We start from the raw sequence: 14,902 nt of genomic DNA, 5'->3' as shown, positions 1-14,902 counted from the left end.
CCCTGTCTGTGGTTGCTATAGGGAGGGAACATGATAGGGGATACTATACTTCCATGCACACAGCTAGCCTTTTTAAAAGCATGAATATGGATTGAGAAGACCACAATGTTTGAACATGAATAACACATGTATGCCAAAACCACACCACAACCGGCTCTACCCCCTCCCACAACCCTACCCCCCCAGCGAAAGAAAAAAAAAAAGGAACCAAAAATGAAAAAATAAATAAATAAATGCATCATTATGCATTGGTCATGGTCTCATAGACCAAGGTCTCGAACAGAGCTGCCACTGTTCTGTGTTGTGATACGTAAGACCAAAAATGCCCACACAAACCTAGCATATGCATTTTTTTTTTCATTTAAAGACCAGTTCCTCATTATTTTTAGTTAGATTCAGCCTCACACTATTAGGATCAATGTAGGGCTCAAACTACAGCAATGACATCATGGTACCATGCTATAAGTCATGGTGACTGTCTATGGAGAGGCCCCAAGGAGAAGATAAAAATCGTCATATTCTCCCGAGACAGAAAATAGGGCAGCAATAAGTGTTATATGCTGCAATTTAAGGTAGTCTCTGCAGTGGTGCGCTATTATAATTTCAAAAGTGTTTAGCATTGGCCTATCTGTGTATCTATCTGTGTCTGCTCCCACCAGTCTGGGAGTAATTTCTCCAGTATCATTCACTGTATTAAAGAGTGAATGCCGCCCCAAAGTGGGGCTAAAGAGGGGCACTTTACCGTTCAGACAGTCAAACACGGATGAGAGCAACAGACTTACACTTAAGCTTCAAAAACAGAGAAGTAGATGTGTGTGGTTCTACTAAAGCACTCTCATTTTTATGTGCATGAACGTAAAAACTGAAATAAAAAGTTAGTCCAGTGAAGAACACAATCCAAGAAAAAATGTCTCAAAACAACACAGCGACAGGGAAGAAAGATTAGATATGATTTACTAGTCAAAGAATACAAAACTGCAACATTTGCGAACTACCGTGTAATACAGCAAACAGACTCCCTGTTGTTATTTACATTATATATTTTTTTTCAGCTTCTTCCGTTCCATTTTATATTACACCCACATAAGAATCCTACAGACTGCTTTTTCTCTTAGTTCTCCAGATGTCAATTCCTTATGACTGGGAAGAGAGCAAGTTTGCACATACTCACTAACAAAGCCATTATGACACACGACTTGATTTGTCATTGGCCTGTGTCATCATCACCAACACTCTGGGTGGTTTGGGAATTGGACCTGTTTGTAGTAAAGATAGAGAGCTTGTCGTAATAACACAGATGCATCGTCTTAACCCGATCCAGGAGGATGACACATGTCAGATTGTATGTGTGTGTGTCTGGTATAGATATTGACTCTTTTCATCAGTGGGGAACATATACAAGAGATTAATAGCCCTATGAACTGTTGAGTTGAGTCATTCAGAGCTGATAATTTTATGAGGAGGAGGCCCAGCACAACTTTTAAGTGATCTAAGCCTCATCCCATTGTTTCAGGAAAGCAACTGCAGATGATCCTCAAACCAACGTAGCTTTTGTGTAGCCAGAATGTTTTGTCATATCAAAAAAAGTTCCCCTTTATTGAGGAAAATGTACCCTTGATATTTCAATACAGGAAGCATCAGGGAAAGCTTTATCCTGTCCTGGGAAGACTTCAAACAAGCAGGGTTGGTCTATGTCTTTTTTACAATCCTAATGCAATGACTTTTACAGTATGGCTTCGGAAAGGAAATAACTTAAGCTTCCAAGCTGCACTCCTGTCTTTCCTGTTGTAAACATATTTGTAAGTTATAGCTGCCTATAATGTGGATCCCTGAATCGTAGCTAAGAATCTCAGGTGTTACAATATTTTGAATTCCATTTGAACAAGTTCACCCCAAGAGCATTTTTATGCTGAGAAACATTACCATGGAATGATTAGTCATAACACATTACAGGGTTAGTTCACCCAAATTACAAAAAAACATATTGTCTCACGCCCTCTAGAGGCATACAGATAGTTATATTATTATTTGGCAAGGTTTTCTGGCGCCACACAAATACAACAAGACAGATTAATGGAATTTCATTTGCGGTGTTCCCAGCATTGAAAAAATACATTTAAAAAAACACAGCAACGTGTTTTTTTTCCAGAAACAATGTCCTGCTTACTGTGGTAATCCACAGACCTCACTGTGAACAGTTTTTATTGGACCTACTGTTGACAGTATGTTGACAAATGGATTTGTTCCCGGTAAATCAAAATCCAAATTTTGTGACTGAAGATTAAATTGAGGTGAACAACACTACTGTGTGATGCTTGATGGTATAAAGGCAGATAGGAAACGGGTGACATGCAAGAAAGTTCTGCTGCCGATATCAAACCGTGGATATATCAGTCAACCTCACGGATATGGAGTTCAGAGATCACAGAAAGACTAATTAAGATTAAAGAATCTAAAATAGCTCTAAAAGGGTCCACACGGCTACTTGGTTACACGTTTTTAACCAGTGAAGGGCACTATATCGCCCTTTAAGAAGCTGTCATGTGTTCATTTAAAAAAATCTGTGTGTGCTTCTGTTATTTTATAACAATATAAATATGACAGCAGTATGTTTTACTTTCATTGATAACCTTGGCAACTGCTTGCACTCTACATAGAACTTAGAAGAGCAGAGCAGTTATTTCAGTGCACAGAACATCGAGAGGATTGAATATACTGAGACATTAATAAAGTAAGATATAAAAACAGCCAGGATACTACTAGATAAATACTACTAGAAATTGCACTGATGGAAATTTCACAGGACTCACCTTCTTTGGTGGTAAGTACTACATTTGCCTAAATGTACAGTTAGATGATGTTTGTTTGTTTTTAAACGAAATTAACTGCATGCTTCTAGAAAAGTTCAAGTTGATTGGTTAACACAATAATCCAACAGTGAGATGGTAAAATAAATTCAAAATGCTGTCTCGTACATAGATTAGATTGATTCATTTGGTCATGAAACCCTGGGAGAAAAAAAAGATACATTGTTACCTTTTAGGCCCGGTCCAGTTCATGTTTTCAAACTTATTATAACTTCTCTCAAACAGACCAAGAGATGTAAATATGAAGCCAGGTGGACCCACAGCTGATCAATTTATTGGACAGTTTTGATGACTCTCATCTTACATCAGCAGCGCTACATGGACCCTTGTTAGCGATTCACTATGTGTTATATTTATTCAACATGTGTGAGAAAGAGTTCACTAACCTACCTGAAATAGATAAATACCTGATTATGAGCCTTATTATTCAAGACTGACTAGACATCATATGATGGGTCAACAAAGGTAAATGATGGTGGATGGTTACTATGTGGCTACTGCTTTTTACAAACAGCTTCTTGAGGAGCTGCCAAAATATCCATGGTATTGAGACAGAGAGGAAAAAATAGAGGAAAACTGTTGGGGTATGACATGCAATAAAGGTCCCTGGCTGGAACACTGTAGTTATGTGGTATGCACCTTAACCATTACACTGAATGTGCACAGCAAACACAGCTACGTCACATTGTGGCTGCGTAAACGAACCATTTTTGGACCAGCTGAAAAAGGAGGGCCTCTGTCCGGTTGTTTATTCCAGACCAGACCAGAGTTTTATTGACAGCTTTCCCACCAGTCTAAACAAACCAAACTAAACGAGCAAATACACCAGAGTTTGTTTGAACTAAACCAAACAAGTTAGGCTAATTCAATTACGTGTTTATCAAATATATGCTGTATTTCTGTGCTTCTAGATGAATCTCCATGTACCTTCCGTGCTTCAGCAGCAACAACAACAACAACAACTAGCACAGGGTACAGAGATGAACCGGCTGGCACAAAATACCCAGCAGCGAGACATGATCCCTCTGGACAACAAGGCTAACTGTCTCCTCTCCCAGGAAGAATCGATCCAGGAGAACAAAGAGGTAATGTAGTTTTTCTGTTAAAGTGAAGTAATTGTTACATACAGAGTTGGGTGATGCAGTTTTTGCTCTTTTCTTAAATATGCAAAATGTATCTTGTAGAATACTTGTAAGAATTTCCAAGAGTACAGAATATGGTCCACATTCGAGAAGAGGGAAACGGGAAAAGGTTCTTTGAATGACTTCAAAACAAAGAAGATATGTAAAAAATATTTCCTTCCTTTTGTTCTAGAAAATTACCAGTGATGGTACAGAATCTGATCACGTCCAGGCCTTTGAGAAAGAGTGTGCTCAAATGGCTGAGATCAGGAATGCCTACCAGTCGGAGAAGGAGAAGATAGAATATGAAAGAAAAAAGACAGAGAAAAATGCTATGTGTGAGGACACGGAGGCTTTCGAGATAGAAAAGAAAGAGATGGCCATGACGAGAGAGGACTACATTCAAGAAAAGTCAGACATACAGAGAATGAGGGAGGCTTTCGAGTTGGAGAGAGAAAACATGAAAAAAGAAAGAGAGGCCTTCAAAAAAGAACTTAAGGAACAAAATATGAAAAAGGAAGCCTTTAATGATGAATATCATGCTATGATTAATGACCGCGAGATGTTCAAGAGAGCAAAGGAAGAAATGGCAATGATGAGAAAGGCCTACATTCGGGAAAAGATCGGAATCCAGAGGATGAGGGATGCTTTCCAGTTGGAGAAGGAGAACATAGAAAAGGAAAGAAAAGCTTTTGATAGAAAACCTAAGAAAAAATATAGGAGGAGAAAGGCTTTTAATGATGAAAAACACACTATGTGTGAAGAGAGGAAGGTGTTTGAGATGGAAAGGACGGAGATGGAAAAGATGAGGGAGGCCTTCATTCAAGAAAAGACGGACATCCAGAAGATGAGAGATGCTTTCCGATTGGAGAAGGAGAACATAGAAAAAGAAAGAAAAGCCTTCAATAAAGCACTTAGGAAAAGATATAAGAGGAGAAAGGCTTTTAATGCTGAAAAACATGTTATGTGTGAGGAGAGGAAGGTGTTTGAGATGGAAAAGATGGAGATGGAAAAGATGAGGAAAGCCTACGTTGAAGAAAAGACACACATCCAGAGCATGAGGGAGGCTTTGAGCAAACAGGCAGATATGATGATGCAGAAGAAAAATGCATCACTGACAGAACAAAAATCACCAACAACCAGTGCTGTCGGCATGTCAAATAATTCATCCTCCAGCTTTGTTTCTGTTTGAGCCAGCAGGGACGAACATGGCAACAGCAGCTGTACCAAGAAACGTAAACACCAAAGAGTGCCATTGTACATCGACATTTATTTATGTTGTATATGTTACAAATAAAAGTCTTCTCTGTTCTCAACCAATGTTTTAGTCTTCAGGAAATCAGAAAAATTCAGATGAATAATTGGAAGATGTGTCACATTTCTACAGCGAGTTCAGATCGGCCTCAATGCATCTATTCGGTCTGTGCTGATATAATTCAGCTAGAAATTTCAATTTCATGTCTACCGTAGCTCACCTACTTGTTGGTTACAGAGTAATTTTTGATGACTATAGTGCCATTTCAATGTTTTTTAACTTTGTCAAAATGAAAAATGGGGCTACAACTGTGATTTTTTAGGCATTTGTAGATTTCCTTTCTGTCGATTTATAGTTGAAGTTGAACGGTTAGATAGGGGGAGCAGTGAAAGGACAGTTTTGTCAGTATAGTACAATTAGAACAACATTTTAAAACAGTATTGCAAAATTAATTTAAGCCACTAAAATGAGCTACACATTCAGGTCAGCCTCAGGTCAACACATTTCATTTGTTGTGACGGATGTAGGATCAGTGTCATTGCTGAGGAAAATGCAGTCACTCGGAAATACATCCTTGGTATTTAGATTTGTGTCAGGGGAGGACATACCCTTTGTGAAGACTTCAAACTCACACAGAGCTTGTCCATATATTTAAATAGCCAGCAGTAACTTAGAGAGTATGAAGCCTAGAAAGGAAACTAGCTTTGACTCCTCACTCCACTCTTGCCCTTCCCTCGAGACACAGCACTGTAAGTTATAGCCCCCAGGGACTGTTGGAAAATAGGAAGTTTGGAAAACCAATCAGATTGTGGTCAGTGTATACAGTGTGGCTAATGGAGTGAAACACCTGTCGGTTTATAGTGTAAAATGGTCTGCTTCTTCATTCAAATATCATTTCTTCTACCATTCATTTTATGTTAACACATGTAAGAATCATTATATTATAACAGTGAATAAACAGTGCGCTTTTATCACTGATGGATTTTAACAATAAACTGTGGCATTATGAATGAGGAAGCTTTTAAGATTGAGAGCAACATATGTAAGGAGAGTTAGGTGTCCTGGAGTGAAAAAAACACATGGGTAGAGTGGAAGAGGGAGGCTGTCTGCAAAGAAAGATGTGAAAAAGCTCAGTGAAGGAGCAAAAAGCAACCAGCCATCAAGACAATGACAGTCAGCTCAAACTAAATCTATACAGAGTCATCATCTGAAATAATCTCACCACTAATCTGACAAACTAATCTAAATGTTATAATCTCGTCTATACAGATAAAAATGACAAGTGAGGCTCACAGTAAAATAGCACAACAATACCCAGCAGCAAAAATCTCACATAACACAAATAGTGACGAAAACTTTTAACTTTCCACAAAATACCTCAGAATAAACTTGTAGCTTAGCAAACATTTTTTCGGCTATTAAATTTAAAGTTCAAATAAAACATGAACAAATGTCACTAAAGCAGAGGGGCCCCTTTAATCAGCTACAAACTAGCTTATTAAGTGCGATGTGGGACCCGAAGGAGTACAGTGCAGGGGGAACATAAAGGTCATCTTTAAACTTGTCGCACAGAAATACTTGGAGGTCACAGAGACATAATAATGCATTTGAACATATTCATGCGCTCATATATGCACACATATACCCACAGATTGATGGCACTGCATGTGACCTTTGGAGCCTTTTTTTTCAATAAACTCAGCAAGGGGGAGGGTGATGGAGATCTAATTTGAGGACATGAGAGGAAACAAGGAAGTCGAGAGGGACCTTTATGTGTGTGTAATTGGTCTATGGAGGAATTGCCAACATGCGCACCACAGGAGGCCACAGGCCCTGCCTAAATAGCTAACCTTATAAAAGTCATTAAAGCCTCAGAGACATACCATGCAAGTGTGTGTGTGTGCGCGCTTGTGTGTGAGAGAGAGAAAGCAGGTGTGTATAGAAAAATGTGTGTGCTTCTCTGGGACCAGAAATAAGCTTTCACTGATCTGTCTCATCCACTGCACAGTACACATTTATGTGTGAAAGTATCTGTGTTCACCATATGTAACAGTGATTATTCAGTGATTCAAATAACAAACACGGTATGTCCATTCACAATGCCAGAAATGTGATCATGAGGCCAGAACCAGAATAGGGAATTCATTTTCAATATGGCTGATTAATCAGGGAATATTACCTGGTGCGGTGACAGTCAATAAACCTGCCATTGATCAAATATCTGTACTTCTTTGTTTCCCTATAAAAGTGATTTAATAGTGAGTTTTTCCTGGCAGATATAGAATGGAAGAGAAATCATTTACCGTCATTGAAAGAATTTTTTTCTTTGCTGAGTATAACCCTAACTATGTTATCACCTTATAAAGTCGATATGGTTTACATGCTGGTAATAACATGTATATTTACACAGCCAGCAGACATAGAGCAACATGATCGTTCATTTTTGAACCACGTGTCTACCCGTCTGATGTCCACTATTCACTCTCTGTTTTTTAGCTCAGTTTCTGGTCTCCACCAGTCTCCTGCTGAACACATCTGGCTTTTTATTATGTTCACCAGCTAGATGCTAACTTTGTATGTCTGCCATTTGGTGCTGAGCAAGTAGTGTTCAGTGGTTTTACCTGAAAACAGCTGCCTGCTGCAGGTGGACATGGGCTGATGAGAGTGGTGACACTGTACTAAAACACTAATGTGGCAGCACTTTAAACCACAACAATTAGCTGAAAGACATAAAAGGACCCTGTCGATTTGACAGGAACTGCAGAGTTGGGTAATAATTCTTTGTGGGTTTGTCACAAGAGGTCCCCTTTACTTATACACAGTCATTTTATCCAGCGTTTATATAAAAATAGTGTTCTGCTTTGTGAACCGGTGAAATGCATGGCCTCTTTAGAAGGTCTTGTCACATCTGGCAGGCTGAACTAACCTGCAAGAATTTGTTTGAAAAGTCAGGCTACACTACTGTGTGATGATGCTGTAACGAGCTGGACTCTAATTACCTTTTTCTGCAGGATATTAACTTTCCTCTCCTTGACATCCAGCATGTCCTTCATGTCTCTAATCTCCCCTGCCAGTGTGCTCTTTTCATCCGACAGGTCCTGCATCTGTTTGGTTTTCTTGGTCAGGAATTGCTCCTTCTCTTCAAGGCGTACCCGCAAAGCATCTACCTAGAAAAGACCAAGACAAGAAGTTACGTGCTGATAAGTAGAAGGCAGACAGAAACATGCACAGACAGACCAATAGGGAGTTAGACCAACATATAGTACATTAAATATATATAAATTCAAAATTTACAGAGTTTAGCAGAACAGGCAGATGGACATGGAGGCATATAGGTTTAATGTAATCTGTAACAAGCAGTTTGAGATGGAAACAGACCAGACTGACAGACAGGCAAAGACACAAAAAAACAGCTACACTTGTAAAAACACACAAAAAAAATGGGCAAAAAAGGTTCTGCAAGCTTAAACCAGATTTTTGTCAGGTGGCCCATATGTTATTATTCAGTACTGGAACTGACATGTCTCAACACATTTACTTGTTGACATTGGGATGTAGTAAAATTTCACTTTGACCTACTGTCCATAATACGAACCACTGTGGATTGATGCAGTAAAAGTGTGTGAGAGAGAGAAATGGCCTGGAGTTTGTCCCATCATTTGTTATTGAGAGTTCTTTATGATTGGGCCAGCCCTGCCATAGATCAGACTGCTCACACGCTTCCCACTCACACATTAAAATCCACTGTATCTGGCTGTGTGCAATGAGATGAGTGATATCTGAGCCCAATCCAGGACTTCTTACTGGACATATATCAGTGTCCTGCTGCACTGTCTACAGTGACACACACACATATGCATATGCACACAGTATTAGCTGGCTGTCATGAACAGACTATGTGCTCCTCTGCTCCTCTTCAACACCTGATTACATTTCCAGCACTTTTTGCCATGGCGCAATGAGTGAACCCATTTGAACTTAATTTTAAGTGTGTTTTATGTGAAATCAAGACACACACACACACACACTGTTGATAAGCGAAAGCAGTAAGGGGGGCTTGTTAACAGCCGGTTTAACAAGCGTTACCTGGACACAGAGGGGATGGTTTGAAAACACTTAAAGCACAGGTTCTGTTGTGTTCTCCAGCTCATCTCTCAACTATTTCACAGGGCAATCAAGGATCATCCATAAAGGGAGGGAGTAGTAATCTGAGTAGTTTTACTCAAGTGCTGTACCTTGAAGTACAATTCTGAGGTGCTTGGGCTTTACTTAAGTAATTACATCAGTTTGAAACTTTTTACTCATATTTACTTATATTTAGTTATAGTTACATAGAATATTGAGAATTTCAACATCTGTCATGATGCACTGTTATATTATATAAAGCAGTTTAAACTAGCAGAAACATTAAAATGCTTCCTACAAATGATTCCCTTTCTTTCTAAGAGTTAATACAGGGAACAGCCAGCCTGCATGGTTCTGTCCATTAATTAAAATGACACTTTCCAGCACCCCTGAAGTTGACTGACATATTTCTATTTGTGACACACCCTACATGTACAGTATGTACATGTAATTTAACTTAAATTAAGTCTTTTGTGGAGTATGTGTACATTGTTTTATTGCAACTTTTACTTACGTTAACTGAATACCTCTTTCACTTGTTGTTAGTGTGTCAGACCACATAATAACACACAATAATGTCTCACTAATAATTATACAAATGGAAAATAACACAAATATTGTTAATAAAATGTAAATGGTGGGCTATCGGACATTTTAAAAAAATCATATTTTTCTCTTAGTAAACAAGACCTGGGAACTTGCATTTTCCTGATCCTGCTGCTGGGAGCATCCGGGGAGCTGTCCAGAGCTTTCTCTTTCTCCCACAGCAGTGGGAAGATTTAGGGTAAATAAATAGACAAATTGTTCTAAACGGGGTTCATTACTGTTGAGTAGCAGTAAAACGAGGAACCCTTCATTAAAGACAAGCACTCGATCCTATGTGTTCACTGGATGCACTTTTTGCTTGAATCCATAGCACCACTCTCACCAGCTTATGTGTGTGTTTGAGAGACAGTGAAAGGTGGACTACTGCACGTAACGTTTCTGTCCCCCCCTGACCCATGGTGCCTGCGGGTTGTGGGTTGACCCCCTGCATCACTATTACACAAATCAAAGTGTGAAAAAAAGTGAAATGTTTCTCACCATGTCATACCTGTTTTTGACTAAAAAGGGAGCAAAATGTACTTACTTACTTAATTAATTACTAAAACTATTAAGACAAAAATGTGCCTGCATTTTCATCTAATGACTAAGACTAAATCTAAAATAGCACCCAAAATTAACGCTGATTCTTACTTGCCTGTGTTTGTGTGTGTGTGTGTGTGTGTGTGTGTGTGTGTGTGTGTGTGGTTGTGTGTGTGTGTGTGTGTGCCTGTGTAAAATGAGAGTACAGGCCGCAGACACACAGAGGGCTCCTCTCAAGCAGGAGCATTAGAAGCAGGCCAGGACCCCCAGGTGTAAGATGGTGAAGTATTTATCTCATATTGCTCCTCTGGCAGACAACCAGAGTCTAATACTGAGCCCTGCTCTGTCCTCCCCACTCCACACTGGCACACAAACTCACATAAACACACACACACTAGTGACACCACTAATCCTTTGTATGTAGTGTGCTGATGCCCATGTGCTGCTGCATGAGTGTGCGTGCATGTGTGTTTGTAATTGTGTGTGTGAGACAGAATAAGGGGGGGAGAGAGAGAGAGAGAGAGACCTCCCCCTCCTTTCCAACCCCACCTGGCATGGAGCAATTTAGCAAGAATGTAGCAGAGGCCTAACAGGAAATCCCTGCTGTCTCACCTGCACTGGCCCACTAAGCTGTGATAGTACAGTACAGACGCCCTGCTAATACCCTCTTAAAGCACTCACCGCTGCCAGGCACAGTACATGAAAAACAAGGAGGGAGCGATGGACAGATGAGGAGGGATGAAAGGATGGAGGAGTATGGGTGAAAGCAGGAGAGAGGTAAATTAAAGAGTGAAAGGTGGATAAAGCTGATGGGAATTCTTAACATATTATCGAGCTTGAGAATATTAACACCACTGACACGCTGCTCCTCCACTGTCTAAAATTATTACTCCATCAGCAGATTTGTTACAGGAAAGACTGCATGGCTTTATCAGCTGGCATACACACTGAGATGATAGACAGCTAACAAGTCAAGGTGATTAACCTCTCTTGTTCTCCTTCAATTTCCTCTCCAATTTTCTTTTCCCTGTAGTCCCATTCTTCTCAAGAATACACCTCCCTCCCTCACCCTGCCACTACTACCTCTCTTTCAACACCCCATCCCTCCAGCCATGCTCCAAACTCTCCAGGAGTTTTCCTATTGCCGTTTAAAGGTGCGGGTCCTGTGGTGAGACAAAGTGATGTGTCGGTGTGAGAAATCCCTCAAGTCCTCAAGCCAGGCTGTCTTTGGGAAAGGCCCACATTTTCCAGCGATGACTTTATTTGTTTGTGCATGTTTTGTCTGTGTGGATTTGTGTTTCCATGTGAGAGCGATAACATGGAAGGCAGAACTTTGGGCTACCTTCTCGTTTCTACGTATTTTGTTTTATTAAGTATATGAAAGAAAATAAAAGGTAAGGGGGAAGACATGGAGGGGATTCAGTTCAAATCCAATGGGAAAATTGGAGATTGGAGTGTTCCATAGATAAGATGAATTAAAAACACATCTATACTGTATCACCACATCTTCCGCCCAAACCTCCTTAAGCTTTCCAGCCCTTCACTCAGCACCATATCATTTAAAAAACGACCTTGATATGTTTTCAAGATTCTGTGGTTGCAAAACTATTAATTCTCTGGAATTTCTTTAAACAAATACTATCACAAACTGTTCTGCACACATGCATGTATTCAACGGCTTTCCACATGCATGCATGTATGTACCTGCAATTAAACACGCAACCATGCACACATGTTCATTAACACAAACTCATTCTCCTTGACTTTGTCTTTTTCATACTTGCAATGACAGCCAAATGTGGATTCTGGACACTGGTTAGCAAAGTAAAACAGAGGCTTTAAGAAAACAGCTTCTCTGTTTGTCCTCACCTCCCTTTTTCCTGCCTCACATTTCATCATAAAAGTTTTTCTGGCAGGAGAATCTGCAAAGGTATCAGGCCCAGCATCGGCTCTGAGCCGCAATAAACAACACGAGGACCATATGAGTAGACCACAGTCAAAACAGCAGAACCAGAGATGATGGGGAGACCACAGAAAAAGGCCAAGGGACGGCCCAATACTTGCATTCACGCATACTAACAGTTGCGCCCTCCCTTGTCCACTTGCATACAAGGAGAGTCATGGGTTAATCAGAAAAAAAACATTGCTAACATGATCTCCCTATCTCTCACTCTGACCCTCACACATGCATTTACATTTACACTCACCATGAGCTTTACTCAGTTTTCTGTTTCTGTTCAAAGAATAGGTTTTAATGTCAATGCAGCTGACAACACCGCCATAAAAGCTGTTAACTCCCAAGAGTGGGTCTGGTGGAGTGTATGTAACGTCTGAACTCAGGTCTGCTCGGGCTGCTGCGGTGCACTACACACAGCTGTGTGAGCGATTCTTTTCTCTGGCTGTATGACGTCCAGCTAGCCTGTATAAATACAGCAGAGGGCAGCCATTAGACTTAATTTATTTAAAGGCCTGTGCTGTGAAATGAATCATCAAAATTTATGAAATAATATTCGACTAATTCATGTTTGTATAGCCATTAATGTGGCCAAGTCTGGATTATATCACTAAAAGAAGGAAGGATATTTCATTTCAAGATGATGTTAGACCACCAGAGAGTCTCCCATATCAGCTATAATCAATCAAATATCTCTTTTTTTATTGAAACATATGCATGAAAGAGAAACCAAAACACGCTCGTTTGATGAAGAAGAAAAAGAACAAATGTGGACTGCTGGGTTCAAACAGCCAATTGCTGTTAGTTTTGCTTTGACTCTGACTAATGTCTGTGTTATTACAGATTGGCGAAAGGTGAAAAAAAAAAAAAAAAAGGCCAATCCATCTTGTAAAATACATATGTTTACAGTATATACACTGTACTGCCTCACACAGATGGTGTATAAGCACCTGACTGTGGGTATCTTTTACTCACACAGATGTGAGAAGGAGTGGCGTTTAATGATCCATAGTTTCCTGATGAGGCAATAGAAACTTCCAATAGATGTCAGGAGGTCACTGTCGAAGGTTGTGAGGTTAGACAGCCAGAAGTAGTGGATTTTTTTTTTTTCATATGAGTGCCTTCATGCATGTTGGCATGTCTATGTGTGTGTGCACACACACACAGGTGCAAGGGGAGGTTGCAAAGTCAAATAAAGAACGAAGACACAGAGCAACTATGAACGAGGGCTGAGCTTCTTGATGACCCTGCACACACACATACACACACACTGTTTATACAAGTACATGCACACACAGTAGACTTCCTCTCCACCTCAGCTGGCCACACCAGACATGACAACACCGGGGCTGATCTGTACGGAAATGAGGGACGTTCCCTGTCGGGTGTCATTTGAGGTGTATCATCAAAGCCAGGGATAAAGCAACAGTCAGAGCTCTGATCAGGAATCGTATAATGGAAGGATCACCCTTCGGGCTGACTCGGGATAATAAGCGGATGTAAACTGCCTCACAGCAGGGGCTGTGGCGAGGTTGAGAGTGGGGCACAGTCTCATTGTACACTCTGACATCTGTGGATCAAACCGTGGCAACACAGCTGTCTGCCCACAGGCTACAGAGTAAAGTGCAGATGTAAAAAAAAAAAAAAGAAAAAAAAAAGACAAAGATGCATACACAGACTTACACCCAACTCCCAGGATCCACTAACAAAAGGATCTTTGTCAACAGAATGAATGAATGCTTTCTGCCAAGGCATAAAAGTCAATCATGCCTTTTGGTATTGTACCAGGCGATGGATATATGACACAGAAAATGGAGGGGACTCACACCGAGTACCATCACACTAACCCTCACTATGCACAGCTGCTTCAGTCCCTCTTTTGCCCTTCATCCATCATCATTACCTCAGCCAACAGAGATGGACACACACACACACACACACACACACACACAAGATACACGTACACAACATGCACATGCACATATAAAGGAAGAGACGCTGCAGGCGTTCCCCCTCATTAACACTTGCTCCTTCTTTGATTATTTTTCCTGATCATTTCCAGCGCCGCACGCCAGTTGCTACATCCTGTTTCCAGGGAATCCATTTCCTGTCAAACCACACTGAACAGTCACTCTGGTAAACATGTGCAGAGTGATCACAGGTCTGCGGTGTACAGTAGGTGCTTGAAATTAGCTTGATTTCTGCTTGATCAACAATAGTTCCTTCCATCTGATCTTGTACAGAAAACACAAGGGTTCGCACTAAAAAATAAACAACAACTTTGAACAAATGAGAACTATGATGTTAATTTGAATGAATTCAAATGTAAGCCTGATGCTGAATATGTTCACATGTCACATGTGAACCATCTCCTCTACAACTGAGCAAGCTTTCTCATCTGCTGCTGCAGATGTTGCTAAAATGTTGCTCCAGAACATTCCCAGCAAGTGAACCT

At 40.3% G+C, this 14,902-nt stretch overlaps 2 protein-coding genes across 3 annotated transcripts in view; one reads left to right on the top strand and one right to left on the bottom strand.

Moving 5' to 3' along the window:
- Window positions 1-14,902, bottom strand: part of LOC104933184 (ERC protein 2-like) — a 156,292-nt gene that overhangs the window by 114,990 nt on the left and 26,400 nt on the right. The window contains exon 7 of the mRNA XM_027288591.1: window positions 8,243-8,410. Coding sequence (XP_027144392.1) covers window positions 8,243-8,410 — 168 coding nt within the window. The remainder of the gene's footprint in view (window positions 1-8,242; window positions 8,411-14,902) is intronic.
- LOC113747734 (trichohyalin-like) lies at window positions 2,641-5,308 on the top strand. 2 transcript variants are annotated; one of them, XM_027288593.1, is made up of 3 exons: window positions 2,642-2,821; window positions 3,779-3,952; window positions 4,182-5,308. In XM_027288593.1, the coding sequence occupies exons 1-3, from the start codon at window positions 2,789-2,791 to the stop codon at window positions 5,178-5,180; spliced, it is 1,206 nt and encodes a 401-aa protein (XP_027144394.1). In that variant the 5' UTR covers window positions 2,642-2,788; the 3' UTR covers window positions 5,181-5,308. The 2 variants fall into 2 exon arrangements, with proteins under 2 accessions (XP_027144395.1, XP_027144394.1); XM_027288594.1 differs by lacking the exon at window positions 3,779-3,952 and having other exon boundaries at window positions 2,641-2,821; window positions 4,221-5,308.

Source organism: Larimichthys crocea, chromosome XV, assembly GCF_000972845.2.
Source record: "Larimichthys crocea isolate SSNF chromosome XV, L_crocea_2.0, whole genome shotgun sequence".
In the NCBI taxonomy this organism is placed as follows: domain Eukaryota; kingdom Metazoa; phylum Chordata; class Actinopteri; family Sciaenidae; genus Larimichthys; species Larimichthys crocea.
This window is presented reverse-complemented; position numbering and strand designations above follow the sequence as displayed.